The sequence below is a fragment of the Sturnira hondurensis genome, unplaced genomic scaffold (genome assembly GCF_014824575.4).
Source record: "Sturnira hondurensis isolate 20B ecotype Veracruz unplaced genomic scaffold, ASM1482457v3 Scaffold0002840, whole genome shotgun sequence".
Taxonomy (NCBI): domain Eukaryota; kingdom Metazoa; phylum Chordata; class Mammalia; order Chiroptera; family Phyllostomidae; genus Sturnira; species Sturnira hondurensis.
The window spans coordinates 34,632,562-34,649,745 of record NW_028075471.1 but is presented as its reverse complement, the minus strand read 5'-3'; the positions used below and the strand labels follow the sequence as shown (position 1 = coordinate 34,649,745).

At 46.5% G+C, this 17,184-nt stretch overlaps 1 protein-coding gene across 1 annotated transcript in view; it reads right to left on the bottom strand.

Moving 5' to 3' along the window:
- The window catches only part of GSDME (gasdermin E), a 45,922-nt gene extending 29,675 nt beyond the window's left edge, over positions 1-16,247 (bottom strand). Inside the window, exons 1-3 of the mRNA XM_037041282.1 lie at positions 16,186-16,247; positions 8,092-8,321; positions 4,136-4,328 (exon numbers count right to left, since the gene is read on the bottom strand). Coding sequence (XP_036897177.1) covers positions 4,136-4,328; positions 8,092-8,302 — 404 coding nt within the window. The 5' untranslated portion in view covers positions 8,303-8,321; positions 16,186-16,247. The remainder of the gene's footprint in view (positions 1-4,135; positions 4,329-8,091; positions 8,322-16,185) is intronic.
- Between the last annotated feature and the right edge of the window lie 937 nt (positions 16,248-17,184).

The following is a 17,184-nucleotide window of genomic DNA, read 5'->3' as shown; positions in this document are numbered from 1 at the left end:
GATAGAAGGCTTTGAATTTAATTTCTAAATACTTTAAATGATTATGAAGGATTACCATGGCCATACCATTGCTTGCCAAATGTCCTTCATAAAGAACCAAGCTTCTAACCATCACGTAGTCATAGAAAAATGTAATCAGTCTTACCAAAATTTGCTTTACAATACAACAAAGAACGAGAGTGAGATCTGCCAGTTCACTAAGACACGCCTTGACCCCCAAAAGTCAGCAAAGCACATGATGGCGCCCTCTTTGGAAGCCGGCTGGAACGCAGCCCCAAACACAAAGGGAAAGAGCTGACATTTAGCCAGAAGAAGACCCTCAGAGATTCTCTAGTCCAACTCCCTCACCTGCAGTGGCAGGAATGGAGACCAGGGGCAGAAGGGACACACCAAGCCTGCAGAAATTACTCACCAGGAATAATTCCCCAGACCCCAGGAGATTAGAAGCAAGTAATAGTGGCAAAGATGGGGTAAGGGTGGTGATTATTCTTAAGGCAGTGACACATGGCAGCTGACAATGAAAGACAAGCAGAAAAAAATGAAAGCATTTATTACAGAATAATACTGGATCTTAGGAACAAACCATGAGCCCTGGCTGGCATAGCTCAGTGGATTGAGTGTGGGCCTGCCAACCAAAGGGTCACTGGTTCGATTCCCAGCAGGGCACATTCCTGGGTTCCCAGGAACTCTGGGCCAGGTCCCCAATAGGAGGCACATGAGAAGCAACCACACAATGATGTTTCTCTCCCTCTCTTTCTCCCTCCCTTCCCCTCAAATAAAATCTTGGGGGAAAAAAGAGAACAAACCATGAATGTAAGTCATTACAAAATGGTCTCAATAGCCCTGGCTGGGTGGCTCGGTTGGTCGGACTGTCATCCCACACACCAGAAGGTTGCGGGTTTGATTTCTGGTCAGGGCACGTACTTAGGTTGCTGGTTTGATATCCTCAGGTAAGAATTAAAAAAAAAATTTAAATGGTTTCCATAAATGTGTTATTCTTCTTTTTTTTTTTAAAGAGGAGAATTACTTGATCTATCTTAGCATGCTTTCCATCCAGAATGTTTTAAGATAAACACAACACTCTCATCCAAAGGCATCCACTCCAGGTATCTGGAAGGTTAATGCCTATGGAATGCCCATGTGCCCAGCAAAGCTAGATAGGAGTCACATACACGTGCACTTGTGTTTTCTAGGATAGATGACGTTTGTTTTTGAGATGTGCACATATCCCGTGGACCATAGAGCTCACATTCCGAGATCTGAGGGCAAATGTAACTTGTCTACAGATGACAACTTATCTAAATGATCTGAAGTAAAAATAACTGCTGCAATTAAGCCCTCGAGAACGTACAGCACGTACGCGTGACTAATTGCCACTCCCAAGGCCACACTCCTGTGAGACAGCATGTCAGCAATCTGATGACCCTGCAGGTCACAGACAGGCCAATGGTGCAGATAAGAAGGTATGACTCCAGCAGAGCAGCAGGAATGGCAGCCCTACACCCCTCTGTCCTTGGGTCCATAGTCAGCCCTCCCCGCCTTCCCTAGGAGCGCCCTGTTGCCTCTCAGCCGCAGAACAAAGAAGAGGTGACTCTGCAATGAGACACTTCTTCCATTCCTAGACTTTACATGTGTTCCTGGTGTCTCCATCCCCTTCCCCCAGCCATCCCTACAATCAACAGGGCTTCTGGAGACCCTCCCGAGGTGGTCGCATCCCCGTGTGTGGACTCCTCCAGGTTGGCAGACCTGCCTACCCACCCATGTGGGCTTGCTCAGGAGGATGCCCAGTGCGCTGTGCACCTGCCTGGCACCCTCCCCAGGACCCAGACTCATGTCTCTGTCTTTCCGTCCCCTGCTGTCATGTTCACTAGGCTCTCCTCGGCCAGTTTCTTTGCAGCACAGTCGCTTCAAGTGTGATTTAGGGGAAAGAACAGGAGTTTTGGAGCCAGGGAATCCTGGGCTGAACCCGAGCTCTGGCACCCACACTGAGCTCTGGGGCTGAGCCCAAGCCACGTCTCTTCCCTGACTCTCAGATTCTCAAAAGTAAAAGTGACACTGTGCAGAGTAAGTGAATTAACATCTATAATGTGCCCGGCACATAGTAGGTGCTCCTCGGATGCCTGTGTCCCACTCCTAACTGCCAGCCCTGGCATCTTGCTCTGCAGAATGTTCCCTCCCAGCGTGGCTCACTGACCTCTCCCCATATGCTCCCTACTGTCACTGCCTTCTCCACCTGAGTCAGGAGGAGCATTGGAAGAACTGCATCGGGAAGTACGACGGTAGAGCATTGCCCCACTGTGGCTCTTGAAACAGAAATTAGGAGACTGAACAACAGGGTGAGGCTGGAGAGGGCTGTCCAAAGACAGAGGGGATAGAGACCCCTGGATGCTCGCACCTTCCAGTCCTGCTTTCCCCTTATTTGCCAGACCTAGTTAATAAAAACGCAGGATGCCCCGTTAGATTTATTTTCAGGTAAAAAAAAAACACGTAAAAAACCTACTAAATGGGAGAAGAAATTCACCAATGATACATCCAACAAGGAGTTGCTATCCAAAATATGTAAGTAACTCATACAACTTAGCACCCAAAAATACCCTAATTTAAAATACGGGCAGACCCCTGGCCGGTGTAGCTCAGTAGATTGAGCGTGGGCCTGTGAACCACACGATCGAGGTTCAATTCCCAGTCAGGGTACATGCTTGGGTTGCAGGCCAGTTCCCAGTAGAGGATGAATGAGAGGCAACCATACATTGATATTTTTCTCCATCTCTCCTTCTCTCCTTCCTTTCCCCTCTAAAGATAAATAAATAAAATCTTTAAAAATATGGGCAGAGGACCCAAACAGACATTTCTCCAAAGAGGACATACATGTGGCCAATGAACATGTGAAAAAAGCTCAATGTCACTATTCATCACAAAAATGCAAATTAAAACCCAAATCCGACATCACCTCACACCTGTCAGAATGCCTGGAAAGGCAATAAGCGACAAACACGTGTGGTGAGGATGTGGAGAGGGGGAGCCTCTTCGCACTGCAGGTGGGAAAAGCAGCACGGAGGTGCCTCAAGAAATTGAAACTAGAACTACGCTATCACCCAGCAATTCCACTTCTGGCTCTTTCTCTGAAGAAATACAAAACACTAATTAGAAAAGGCATATGCACCCCTATGTTCATTGCACTGCTATTTATAAAGATCCAAGATATGGAAGCAACTTAAGTGTCCATTGGCAGATGAATAGATAAGAAAGAAGTGGGGTGTATGTGTGTTTATGTATGGATGACATATATATCTTTATGGCTGAGTTATATTTATATATAAATATATGGCTGAGTTATATATAAATATAAATATATGGCTTTGAGTTATATTTACAACTCAGCCATATTGACATATATATAAATATAATTCAGCTATAAAAAAGAATGAAATCCTTCCATGTGCAACAACATGGATGGACCTGGAAGATATTATGCTGAGTGAAATAAGGCGAACAAAGAAGACAAATAGCATATAATTTTACTTACATGTGGAATCTAAAAACCAAAGTAAGTGAATAATAAAAAACAGAAACAAACTCATAAGATACAGAGACAAATTAATGGTTACCAGATGGGAAGGGATTGACGGGCTGGATGAAAAAGATATGTAAAATGCTAGTCAAAAAAAAGTCACAGAGATACAAAGTACAGCCCAGGGAATACAGCTGGTAATATTGTAACAATGCACGGTTTCAGACGGGTACTAGACACTTCAGGGGGATCATTTCATAATTATACAAATGTCTAATCACTATATAGTACACCTAAAACTAATAATAATATTGTATGTCAACTGTAATTGAAAAAAATTTTAAATATGAAGTTTCTTTTTTTCTTTTTAATTTTTTTTATTTAATGCTTGTTCAAGTACAGCTTTCTGTCTTATATTCCCAACCCTGCCCGCCCCCCGCCCCATGCTCCCCGCCTCCCTCCCCTTCCCGCCCCCTAAATATTAAGTTTCAGCACACCCAGCATTCCATACTGTTTATCGATTTGCCAAGTGTCCACTGACCACCCTTTTAACAAAGAAACAAGGATCAGACCCTAAATTTGAGATGCATCAACATCCAAAGTGCCAAAGAAAAGCCTCCTCACCTCTCCGCGGCATCTCTGAGGAGCTGCTGCAGGTCCACCTCCTGCTTCCTCAGGCTCCCGAACGAAGACTGACTCTCCACCTGGCCTTTGCCTCCGGCATTCATCGTCACCTTCCCCAGGGCCGTCTCAATGCTCCCACTCACCCGGTTTTCAGACTTGCCCTCGTATTTCACAAAGTCCGACTCCACGACCACTGGGGTGAAGGAGACATGCAAGGGACTCTGATGACCACAAGGCCACCTCTGTGCCTTAGGTCACCTAGCTTTCCAGTCCTGTGGGAGACACGGGGCTTGCATCCAAAATAGATGGTGGCTGCTTAGCTGTAGGTGCAGGCGAAAGGAAAAGGCACCGGCGCACCTGGGCACTGACTGGGAGCTGGCAGGAATGGACGGCCGGGGCTCCACTGGGTGCTTCCCTGATTTTTTTTTCATCTTTTAATTCCAGTGCATACACATATAACCAAGTAAATATATAATATCTGTGGAATTTATTGAGCATTTTTAAAGTAAGCATCGATTTAACCACTATCCTGGTGAAGAAATAGAACATTTTAAGTGTGCACCCTTCCAGGGTGAAGTGACTAAAGGAAGATGATATAAAAACAGAGAAAACATGCAGGCCCAGCCCCAGAGTGGCCCGCCCTGTTCAGTGTCCAGCAGGTTGGCCACCTGGACTTATCCTTGGGGATTGTCCCTTCCGACCCACCCACCTTGGAGAACATTGTCTTGGCCTTCATTACCAACTCCCTGCAAATAATTCCCTCCCCAGGCTTGTTTGTTCTGACCTCTACTCCATTACTCACTCAAGTCCTTATCCTGCAGTTCTTTATCACTGTCTGGGAGATAGTGAGCGGGCCAACCCTTTCTGCCTCCCTCCCTCAAACCCATCCCAGAACACATGAGCTCCAGACCCGCCAGCCTACCTTCCTGGCTCCCCAGACACTAAGGAAGATGCCACCCCCACCTGGTGCTCCTCTCGTGGCCACATCCAGGTGATTGCTATGGATGGCCTTTGAGATCCGCCCTTCTAATCTGAACACTAAAGATAAATATCTGATGATCTCATACCTCACCTGCCAACCTCCAGATTTCTGCTGTACAGATTTTTAACCCAATCGTATACCACCATACAAAATAGTCTCAGTCCTCATCACTCTGTAACATACATTGAGAGTGTCTTATGAACTTCACACTTGGCTTTTTTCCATATCCCTGACCCAAGGCTCTCCTGAGCTCCTGGTGGTACTTCATGAAAGATTCCAATCCACACGGAGTCTCAAAGCCACCTGTCTTCCCTCCACCCCCAGCACCTTCCCTTCCACTGCAACCAAGAACATCCACTCCTCAACCAGGGCTAGTGATGATTCATCACCATTCATTATCTCTGACATTTACAAAGTAGAGAAGCATCTCCAGCAGGAAAAGTAGGAAGCCTGTGAGAATACCCCCAATTCAAAATCTTTGTCTTTTCACATCCTGTGTTATACAGATACTCTGGGAAATGCAGTGGGAAGCAGCACAGGGCAGGTTTGAGCTCAAGATCGTATCACTAATATCCCTATCAGGACACCCTGAGCAGTGGTCATCTCCCTGAACCTCAGGTTTGCCACGCGTAACTTGGAGGACATGAATGATGCCTACCTGAAGGATTCTGTCTCAAGTCTATGTGTGCGAAGCCTGTAAGACACTGTCTGGCACATAGCAGGTGCTTAGTACATCCACTGGGTTTAGGGCCAGAACAACGTCGTTTCTAATAAACAGGACAGTCCTCGGTTGTACAAAGTGCTACACAGACAGAAATTCTATCTGCAGGTCACAGTTCTGGTCTCAGTCAGGTTATCATCACTCCTGGAAACTGTCCCCAGGACTGGGCCCCACAGCTGCCGAGGACAAGCAAGATTGTCTATGTGTCCAACATCCCCTCTAAATGCACCTCCAAAAAAGATGTCATTGGTGCACATTTCTGCCTCAAGTCATCTACTGCTCCTGGGGGAACGGAAGGGGTGAGGAGGCCAACAGGCCACCACCAAGGCAACAACCAAGTCACCACCTCTCCAACCCCATCCCTGGGTAATACAAACACTCCAGTGTGGCTGTGAGTGACAAGAAATACTGAAGGGGGACCTGTTTGTACACAAGGCAGAGGACATCTCCAGCCCTGACACCAACAGGACACAGACCCAGGGGTGAGCCCTGGGCTTAGATGATTAGCATATTCAAGACTGTTCTCCAGTCACTTAACATGCATCTTCATGAATTTTCATGAAGTGCCACCACAAAGGAGGCGTATCAGCAGCACAAAACAGCAAGGTTCCAGCCACTCGGGTGTCTCTGGTTCATTCTGTGGATTTTTTCTCCTCAGAAGTTCTACCAGAAATCCCGGGCAGGGGGAGATTACACAACATGCTTGTCATTGCTTGACAGCTTGGATAATGAGCCTGGTTGAAAAAAGACTGGCTGGAAGCTGGACTGGAAGAAAGTGGAGATTATTTGTCAACTCAAACTATCTCCTCTCTCTCTCTTCTCCCCTTTAATAGAGCTGCACTCACGGAATTAGAAACTTTGGAACTAATTGTAAAATAGAAGAGACTCGGACAACATTTAGTCCAATAGTAAGGGCTGATGATACTTTCAGAGATCCCTGTGTTCCGAAACATGCTGTTGCACTGAGCACCAAAAGGCTTCAAAAACTCCCAATCTCTGGTCCCTTAATTCTGTGTTTAAGGAGCTATGGAAAAGCCTGGGCTGGTGTAGCTCAGTGGACTGAGCACGGGCCTGTGAACCAAAGGGTTGCCAGTTTGATTCCCAGTCAGGGCACATGCCTGGGATGCGGGCCAGGTCCCCAGTGCGGGGACATGTGAGGGACAATTACACATTGATATGTCTCTCCCTCTCTTTCTCCTTCTCTTCCTCTCGCTCTAAAAATAAATAAAATTTTAAAAAAGAATCTATGCTAAAGCAATTGCTTAAAGAAAAAACAAAAAAACCCAAAGATTCAGATCAAAATGTTCATTGTAGCCCTATTTACTAAACACTAAATGGAAAATGGTTAAGCGAATAAGGTAGAAACACAGAAAGAAATATTATGGGTTTGTTGAAAACAATATTTTAAAATATTTAAAACTGTAAAGGAAAATTTACATAGGTTAAATAAATAATAAGAAGTATACAAAGATTATATGTAATATGTTTCCAATTTTGTTAAAAAATTAGATGCAGAGGGAAAGAAAAGACTACAATCTTAGAGTTAATGGGAATTAACACTTGATGGTAGAATTTTTGTTGGTTTATTTTCATGTCTTTCTACATTTTATACATACTCACCAATAATACAGAGTCTGACTCCATTTTTGACGTTTCCTGCTGACAACTTTGCCCCCCACCCCCGGCTCTCTTCTCTTCCTGACACACACCTGGCCAGGCCCCTGAGAAAAGTTCAGGGGTTCCCTCCTTTGGCCCTGGCAGGAAGTTCCAGCCTTAGAAACCCCACTACCTCCTAGTCACAGTAAAAGCTGACTCCACCTCCTATCCCCCCACTCTCTCTAGTTATTATTGGGCCAACTTGGGAGCCTGCCATGCCCATTCATGACATGAGTAATAAAATTTCACACCCGCCCGACAGGTAGGTGGCATCATCAACCTCAACACCAAACCGAATTTTGGGTGGCAGATCCATCCCACGTACGTTGCGTGGCCGCAGCATCTACAATGCGCATGTCTTACTCTTACTCCCAGAGCTGCACTGTTATTTTTTTTTTCCGATTAAGCTATATCTTTTCATGGCAGTTCAGTGGGACTTTGTCATTTGAAGAAAAGATAGATTTCTAAGACCGCAGGCAAAGAAACAGGAGAAATCACAAGTTATCACCATCTAATCACTCAGCACAACATGAGTCTAGAAGAATCATCATCTTGTATTCTGGGACTGACTGTAAAATAGAAGAGAAAGGAACATACCTGGGCTCAGAAATTGGCCTTCTGTGAGCACATCTCCCAGGCTGACGGATAAAAACTGGTATTTGGGTCTCTGCCAGCACCAGAATCTGTTTTTTTTGACCACCAGACTTAGAAGTTGTAACTTATCAGAGTCATTCAGGCTTGACACTGCGATAAGGTTTCCTCCATCATCAACTTCTTTGAGGAAATTCTTTGTTGCCTTGGCAAACATTTTGAGAACTCCAGGTTACCTGGAAAAATAATGTTACCCCCAAATTAAACAAGTTATCATTTTGTGACTGTTTTCTAAAATTATCTGATTTCTCAGCAGCATTAATCAGTATACATGAAAAATACCTCCTCTCTAGAAAAGCCTCTAGCTTGAGCTCAGTAGATGGCAAAAAAAAATAAAATAAATCAAACTGAAATACTGAAAGGGAAATGTGCATAAGCCAGGAGAAGTGAGGTTATGCTTCAGTAACAAATAACCCCTAAGCCTTAGTGGCTTCTAACAACAGAGGAGTATCTATTTCTCACACTACACATCCAACAGAGAACGGGGGACTTTGCCATCGTAGTCAATGAGGGATCCAGACTGAGGGGCAGCCTTCATCTTGAGCATCGTCAGTCATTACTTGACTGCAAAGAGAGTTCAGGAAAGTCTCACACCAGCAGTGCAATGCGCTGGCCCCAAACTGACACACATCATGTCCATGCGCGATATGTTAGAACTAGTCATATGGCTTCAGCCAATTATAATGGTCTGGAAAGATAATTCCACACCAACTACGTGGAAGCTAAAGACCTGGAAGTATTTGAACAACACACTGACTACCCTGATTTGTGTCTTACTTGTGACCACTTCCGTGAAGAGTCAAGTGTGCTTTGTTTCTACAATCTGCAACCCCTCTATTCGTGAATGGCAAGGAACTAGCTATTTCTTTTTAACCCAGAAATGAAGTCCCAGTCACTCTTCAGCTGGAGGAAGAACAAAGAGACACATTGAAAGATGTGAAAGGACTGTATTCAGTGAAGGAATTATAGATCACTCAATAAAAGGTGCTAGAACCATGGACTAATCATTTGGGAAAAAATACTCAGATCCTGATCTCATGCCATAGGCAGAGCAAATTCTAAGTGGATTAGGTTAAAGGGGGAGGTTGGGGAAAAAATAAAACCATAAACACACTAGAAAAAATACAGACAAATATCAGTACAATTTAAAAAAACAAAAGGCAAATGGAAAACCAAAAAAATGTATATACTTGTTTTATAACAAAGAACTAGAATACTTTATGAAAAACTTTTACACATAAAGCTTTTAAACACTGTAATATAAACATGAGCAATGGTTATTAACAATTCACAATATACATGTACACACATATGTAAGCATTCTTACTCAAAAAAGCAAAAACTGAAGTAAGATTTTATAAAATATATTTTATTGATTATGCTATTACGGTTGTCCCATTTTCCCCCCTTCACTGCCCTCTACCCTGCACACCCCCTCCCACCCACATTTGCCCCTTTAGTTCATGTCCATGTGTCACACATATAAGTTCTTTGGCTTCTACAGCTCCCGTGCTGTTCTTACCCTCCCCCTATTTTCTACCTACTGTCTATGCTACTTATTCTCTGTACCTTTTCCCCCTCTCTCCCTCTCCCACTCCCCTGTTGATAGGGGAGTGGGAGGGGGAGAGATCTCCATTTCTGTGGTTCTGTTCCTGTTCTATTTGTTTGCTTGGTTTGTTTTTGTTTTTATTTTAAGTGTGGTTGTTAGTAATTGTGAGTTTGCTGTCATTTTACTGTACATATTTTTTATCTTTTTCTTATATAAGTCTCTTTAACATTTCATATAATAAGGGCTTGGTGATGGTGAACTCCTTGAACTTGACCTTATCTGAGAAGCACTTTATCTGCCCTTCCATTTTAAATGAAAGCTTTGCTGGATAGAGAAATCTTAGATGTAGGTCTTTGGATTTCATGACTTGGAATACTTCTATCCAGCCCCTTCTTGCCTGCAAGGTCTCTTTTGATAAATCAGCTCACAGTCTGATGGGAACTCCTTTGTAGGTAACTGTCTGCTTTTTTCTTGCTGTTTCTAGAATTCTCTCCTTCATTTTAGTCTTGGGCAATGTAATTACGTTGTGCCTTGGTGTGTTCCTCCTTGGGTCCACCTTCTTTGGGACTCTCTGAGCTTCCTGGATTTCCTGGAAATCTATTTCCTTGATAGATTGAGGAAGTTCTCCTTCATTATTTGTTCAAATAACTTTTCCACTTGTTGCCCTTCCTCTTCTCCTTATGGTACCCCTACAATTCGGATGTTGGAATGTTTAAAGATGTCCTGGAGGTCTGTAAGCCTTTCCTCATTTTTTTGAATTTTTGTTTCTTCATTCTTTTCTGATTGGATGTTTCTTTCTTCCTTCTGGTCCACATCATTGATTGAGTTCCAGTTTCCTTCCCATCACTTTGGTTCCCTGTACATTTTCCTCTATTTCATTTAGCATAATCTTCATTTTTTCATGTAATTTGTGGACAAATTCAACCAATTCTGTGAGCATCTTGATCACCAGTGCTTTGAACTGTGCATCTGATAGATTGGCTATCTCTTCATTGCTTAGTTGTTTTTTTTTTCTGGAGCTTTGATCTGTTCTTTTATTTGGGCCATATTTTTTGTCTTGATGCACCTGTTACATAGTAAGAGGCAGAGCCTTAGGTGTTCACCAGGGTGGGGCAACCCTTGTCACTGCGTTGTGATGCTGTATGTTGGGGAGGGGTCTGAGAGGAAACAATGGCCCTTGCTCTGCTCTCTGCCAAATTTCAGTCACTTCCCCCACTTCCCACAAGCAAACTGGGCCCTTCTGGTGCTGATTCCCGGGTGGATGGGCTTGTGTACTTTCTAGGATCCAGTGGGTCTCTCCAACGAACTCTCCTGTGAGACTGGGAGTCTCTCCCGGTACCTCAACCCCCACAGGTGTTTTCAATCAGTGGTTTGAGGCTTTATTCCTCAAGCTGGGGCCCTGGGTTGTGTGGTCCATCCTGCTCCCCAGTTTCTCCTGTTTTATCTGCACATATGAATATGGGACCACCTGGTCCTCCAGCCACCACTTTGCTGCGAGTTCTCTCTGCCCCAGTGCCCGACTCCATTCCTCCTTCTTGTCTGAATGAATGTTTCTTTAACTCCTTGGTTGCTGGAATTCCATACAGTTCAATCTTCTGTCAGTTCTGGTTGGTTTTTGCTTTCCAATTGTTGTTGTCCTTCTTTTGGTTGTGTGAGGAGGCACAGTGTGTCTACCTATGCCTCCATCTTGGCTGGAAGTCCTGAAGTAAGATTTTCCAAATAACTATCCATGGCCAAAGGTTAAAATGTCCCAAGGACAAGAACTGTGCCTTATTTGTTTCTGCATCCTGGTGTCTGGCAGTCACAGAGATAATAAAATCATCGAATGTGCGAGCTGGGAGTAATCTTAGACACGAACTAATTAACCCACTTTCTTTAACAAGAATCTCCTTTAGAGACTCAGAAAACACTTCTCTTACCCACCACTAGTTTGTCTCTAAAAAACTCTGCTCGGATTGTCATGTAGCCCCCTAAGCCTGTTCTTGTACACTAACAAGGATGAAAACTAAGGGAAGGGGTTCTAAAACATGCAAAAAGTTCCTTCCTGGTAAACAAGGAACTGCGAAGAAGGAAAACCATGTTCTCATCTCCAATGAATTGATCTCTCACTATACTAAGCATAAGGATCTTCCAGGCAATGGCTGGCTCATTTATTCATTCATCGAAACATTTATGAATCATTCATTAATTATTCTTAAGTACCTACTACACCCAGGTACCATGATCGAGCACTTAGGATGCAGAGAGAGGAAGTAGTTCCTCTCCTTAGTGACCGGCCAGAGAAATAAGCAGCCAGCTTTTACCTGGATATTGGCACAGATCGCTACAAAGAATGAACAAAAAGAAAAGCATCTAAATCCAATCACAGAGAAGCAGAGGGTCACCGAAGTTGTCCTGAAGTAGGTGGTGTCCGATCTGCTTTTTGTAGGCTAAGTGGCAGTGAGTAGGCAAAGAGCACCGTGGGATGCACCAGCGAATGAGCAGCAATTATCACAGCCTAGCGCTGGCAGGAGGTGGTGAGAGGTGGGGGACATTGCGACCAGCAAGCTTGTCACCTCCAGGAGACATTGGTTTGTGCTCAGATGCCCATCACCACTTCCTTGACAGACCTGGCATTGTTTTCAGGCCCTAGGACTGGCTCCTGCACCCGATGCAGGGTTCTGGAGTAGGAAAGGGCAAAAGACAAGGATGAGGGGCCCTCAGTCCCGGTCAGGGGAGGACAGACCTTCCCTAACTTGACTGCTGCTGTACCTAAGAGCTAGGCCTGGGCCAGATGGAGAATGCTTCCTGTAAACCCCCCCAGGGACTGTCTGATGGTGACCAATGGTTTCCTTCTGATAAGAACCAGTATCTCTCCCATGTCCCATGGGTGCTGGTTCCTGGAACAAGCCCTGTCCTGACCCAGGCAAGCACATCAGGTATTCTCCTGCACCTGGGGACCTACCACATACCATCCATACTGCCCTGGCCTATATAATTCTTTGACATCTGTGAAGTGACATGGAAGATAGCCACTTCGACTTGCAGTCGCCCCCAGTGCACCTCATGGGTTTCCCTGAACAAACTCTGTTAATTGCCCGGCTGGAGGGGCCTGACTTTCTCCTGTCTTTCCCTGCCCTCTGCTTACAGAGCTAGATTTTCAGCCTCCAGGCTTTTCCCTGCATCTGCGTGTACAAACGAGGCTCTGAAGACCCACACTGGGGGCCCGGGCAGCAGGAATTGTGGGTAGGGCGGGATTGTGTAGGGAGCAACACGATCTGAGGGGTCACTTAAAAGGACCTTCTGGAAGCAAAAAAGGAAACCACCAGAAGGGAACATTATTAGAGATGGACAACCAACGCCGAACTATGTCAGTGGCGAAAGGATAGGAAAGACGCTGGGCTGCTGGCTTCCCAGAATCTGCTTGGATGTGGGGGTGGTGATGAAGGGCAGAAGCCCCCCAGAGATGGCCTGAGGGAGCTGAGATGCAGGCTGGCTGATGAGACCAAGGTACCAGTTGCCAAGAGAGGGAAGTCAGGAGGAAGCACGGTGGTGGGGGCAGTGGGACAGCACCCACTGAGGCTTTCAAGGGTAAGGTGCAAGATTCGTTTAGCCCAGCACAGGGGCCACTACTTTCTGGGTTTTTATTAGAATGAGGCTTATTCAATCAAGGAACTCTGAGAATATTCTTCTTGTGAAGTTAAATTGGAGATTTTTCTTCAGTATGTTGGAATGCATAATATATTTACGTGGCTCAAATATTTAAACTATGTGAAAAGATAATACAGCCCTGGCTGGTGTGGCTCAGTGGATTGAGCACAGGCTTGTGAACCAAGGGCCGTTGGTTTGATTCCCAGTCAGGGCACATGTCTGGGTTACAGGCCAGGTCCCCAGGGGGCGGCACACGAGTCGCAACCACACACTGATGTTTCTCTTCCTCTATTTCCCCTTCCCTTTTCTTCTTTAAAAATAAATAAATAAAATATTTTTTTAAAAAGACAACACACCTAGAGATCCCATGCCTACCCAGGTCCATGTGCCCTTTCACCCCTGCCCCTTCAGGTCCATCAGCCTCTCATTTCTTTATACAAATATGAGTAAAACGGGGTCTACACACTGTCTGCGCCTTGCTTTCTATCATGTGACACTGTATCTTGGAGATCTTTCCATGTTAGCACCTTTTTTGCTACAGTGGCTCAATGCTCCATCATGTGGGCATGCCGTTGTTTATTTACCCTGTCCTGTGTTGCCAGTCGCTCGGGTTCTTTCTACATGTTGTCATTATGAAAATGCTACACTGAACACTCCAAAATGTATGTCCTCTTCATACACGGGCAATAGCGCCTGAAGGGAGATTTTCAGAAGAAGCGTTTCGAGATGAGTGGGTACAAGCATCTATAATTCACAGGTTGGACCATTTTGCAGTCTCAACAATAAGGTGCAAAAGTATCACTCTCAGCAACGGTGTGTATTCAAAATGTTGTGTTTTTGTCAGTCTCACGGGTATCTCAGTACAGTTTCACATTAATATAAATGAAGCATCTTTTGTTTAAAGCCTTGCATATTCCTTTTTCTTAACTGTGCTCTTGGTCCACTTTCTATTGTTTCTTTTTTATCCTTTATTCCTAGAAACTTTCGATACAATAAACAAGGCAGGGCAGAGGCTTGAAATTTAATACAATAGAGCTTGTTATGTCTGGCACTGGGAGATAATAAGCTCCAGACCATTCCCACGCATCTGAAGTGACTGTCTAGCTGGGAAAAATAAAATAATGTGCTCAGGGTCAGCTGAAGTATCTAAAACCCATGTCGCCCAATACAGACAAGCACAAAAATATCTCAATTAAGTGGAAGTCAGACTTCAAGTTTCCAGAATGTTCCAACCTGGAAATAGATGAAAACAGCCTCTGGAGAGACGTAGCTTAAAACGCTCAAGACCAAAACCCTACAGCACTTCGCCCTGGGCTCTCGCCCAAGGCATCAGAATCCAATGAGCAAGCGTGGCTTCCCAGCTCCCAGCGGGAAGCAGGGCGCCACGGTGAGTGCGGAAGGGCTACGCAAGCTCAAATCAGACTCCTGGACGAGAGGCCAAGACGGTAAGACAAGGCAAAGTCAGAAAAGCACAGAGCCAACTGCGGCCCCAACTCCTGGGAGCAAAGAACCCTCAAAATAGTTCCAATAGAACCATGGAAACTAAGGTGATGATTGCATGAGAAGGTTCTGCAATCACCAGTGTCCACTCTCAAGGCTGATTCAGAGTGGCAGGACGATCACATCTGCGTTGGAAAGGACCCCGTTCTTTCTAACACCCAGTTCAAGATTCTCCTCTGGAGCAGCTCTGGTTGATCACTGGTCTTCTGCGTGAATAGTTGTAGGGAAGAAACCTCAACATCAAAATAAACTAGATTAAGAGGGGGAGGGGTAACCATGTCAGGCACCCACTGTGTGCCAGGCCTTGGGCTAAATCCTCCCTATGCAGGCCCTCATTCAGTCTTCACAGCAGCCCAGAGTGGGTATTGTGCGCATTCTACAGATGTGGGCAGTGGAGCTCAAAGATGTTAAGTAACTTGCCTCTTATCCCAAGGAAAAAGAAGAGAAGCAGCCCTGACACCCAGCAGCCGGCCTGGTGCCACTGCCCGGGTATTGCTAGGCTCTGCCTGACGTTCACCTGGTGAACACGCACAATGTCACAGGCATTGCCACCTGCCAAGGCCACTCTGGTCAGGACAAATCAAGACAAAAACAAGACCTCTGGTGACCCTGACAGACAAAGACAAAATCCGAACACTGTCCCAACCACGAAAATGACTCAGCACCCCCACTACCACCACCAACCCGCCTACTGAGTGACAGATGCTTCTTGGCCAACCACAGTTTTAGTTTTCCCTCCTTTTCGGTAAGATTTAGGAAGGTTCTCAATACAATCTCCCCCACTTCCTGGCAGCACCCATCAGAGCAAAGTCCTGTTTCCTTACACTCTCCCTCAAATCACCTACAGGCCCAAATCCTTTAATTCCTTTCGAATACCCACTTACTGAGACTGCCCCTCCACACACACACCCTGCCCCACCCTCCCCGTGGTGCACGGTCTTCCTTAGTGCAATAAGCAACTGACCCAACTTGCTCAACTCTGTTCCCGGAGGGAACTGAATGTCTCATCAGAGAATCAGTGCTGAGTCCAGGTTTCCCACTGAGGTCCACCTGCCTCCCAGACCTGAGAGGAGAAACCAGAACAAAGAATGCAGGAGTCGGGAGGGGGTGGTGACGCGGGAAGACAAAGGTACCAGCTGGCCTGGCAACAGCCCGGGAAGGCGGTGGCAGCGGGAAGGAGGAGGATGGGAGAGGGATGAGGGGCCTTAGGGAACGGGGATGTGGAGAGAGGAGGGGGCGCGACAGGGCCCGGGGTCTAGCTGCCGCAGACGACGGATCCAACCCCCTTAGGAGGGACGGAGAAGGGGTGTCCCGGACATGAAAGAACCGTGGACTCGCTCCCGCGGATGTCCCACACTTACCTCCTACCCGCAGCTGGGTGCCCGCAGCCTCGAGCTTGGAACTCCACAGCCGGAGCTGTAGCTGCCCCGAGGTTGGGGGCGGGACGGGCTGCGAGAGGGCGGGGGCTCGGTGGGCGGAGGGCGGGGTGGGGGGCGGTCAGTAGGGACCTTTGCTCGTCTCCTCCCCTTGGAGCCGGGTCCCGCCAGGCCGGCGTGGAAAGCCCAGAGCCGGTTGCAGCCGAGGCCGTGCCCGGACCGCTGGCTCTGTCCCAACACCTGCCCGAAGGCCGGAGTGAGCTGTTTCCCTTTCTCCGTGGGACTTCCCCGGAGGAGCCGGTGGCTCACGCCCCAGGGCTCGCCCCAGAGGCCTCACCTCCAGTCCGAGGTACTTTGAGCGCTGCCCCTGGAAACGGCCTGGACCCGCCACCGGCAATGGGACATGGCCTGGGACTGTGGCTTCTTGGTCCCACTGGGATAGCCCCTGATGCCGGTCCCTGGGAGTGTGCAGGGTTGTGGTGTGACTGTGCCCAGTTAGTCAGTAATTCATGTAACTATATTCTCAGTTCCTGGAGGGCAGAATCCAGCATCGCTCACATACCAGGTACTCAGTGGGTGTCAGATGGGTGGGTGAGTGTGAGTGTAGCTGGTGCCCCCAAACTGCTTGCTGTTTGGCTGACTTGAACGTCCTATGCTTTCAGTCTCTATTTACGGGTCTTCTCAACAGTGCTCCTTGTAGGCTGAACACGATGAACCAGAGGAAATGAAGTCCTGCCCTCTGAGAACTCACACTCAGGAGTCTGAAGCTGTGTTGCTGCCTTCCACTGGGCGGGGGCGGGGTAGGGAGGGGAGGCAGGGCCTTCCCTTCCGCCCCATAGGCTCCAGGTTTATCCCTAGATTACAGTTACCCCACCTGCTCTAATTTATCTCAGTGAAGTTGTCCTGACTACGGATGCTCCTCAACTTAAGATGGGGTTACATCTAGATAAACCCATCGAAAGTTGAAAACGCATTTACTACACC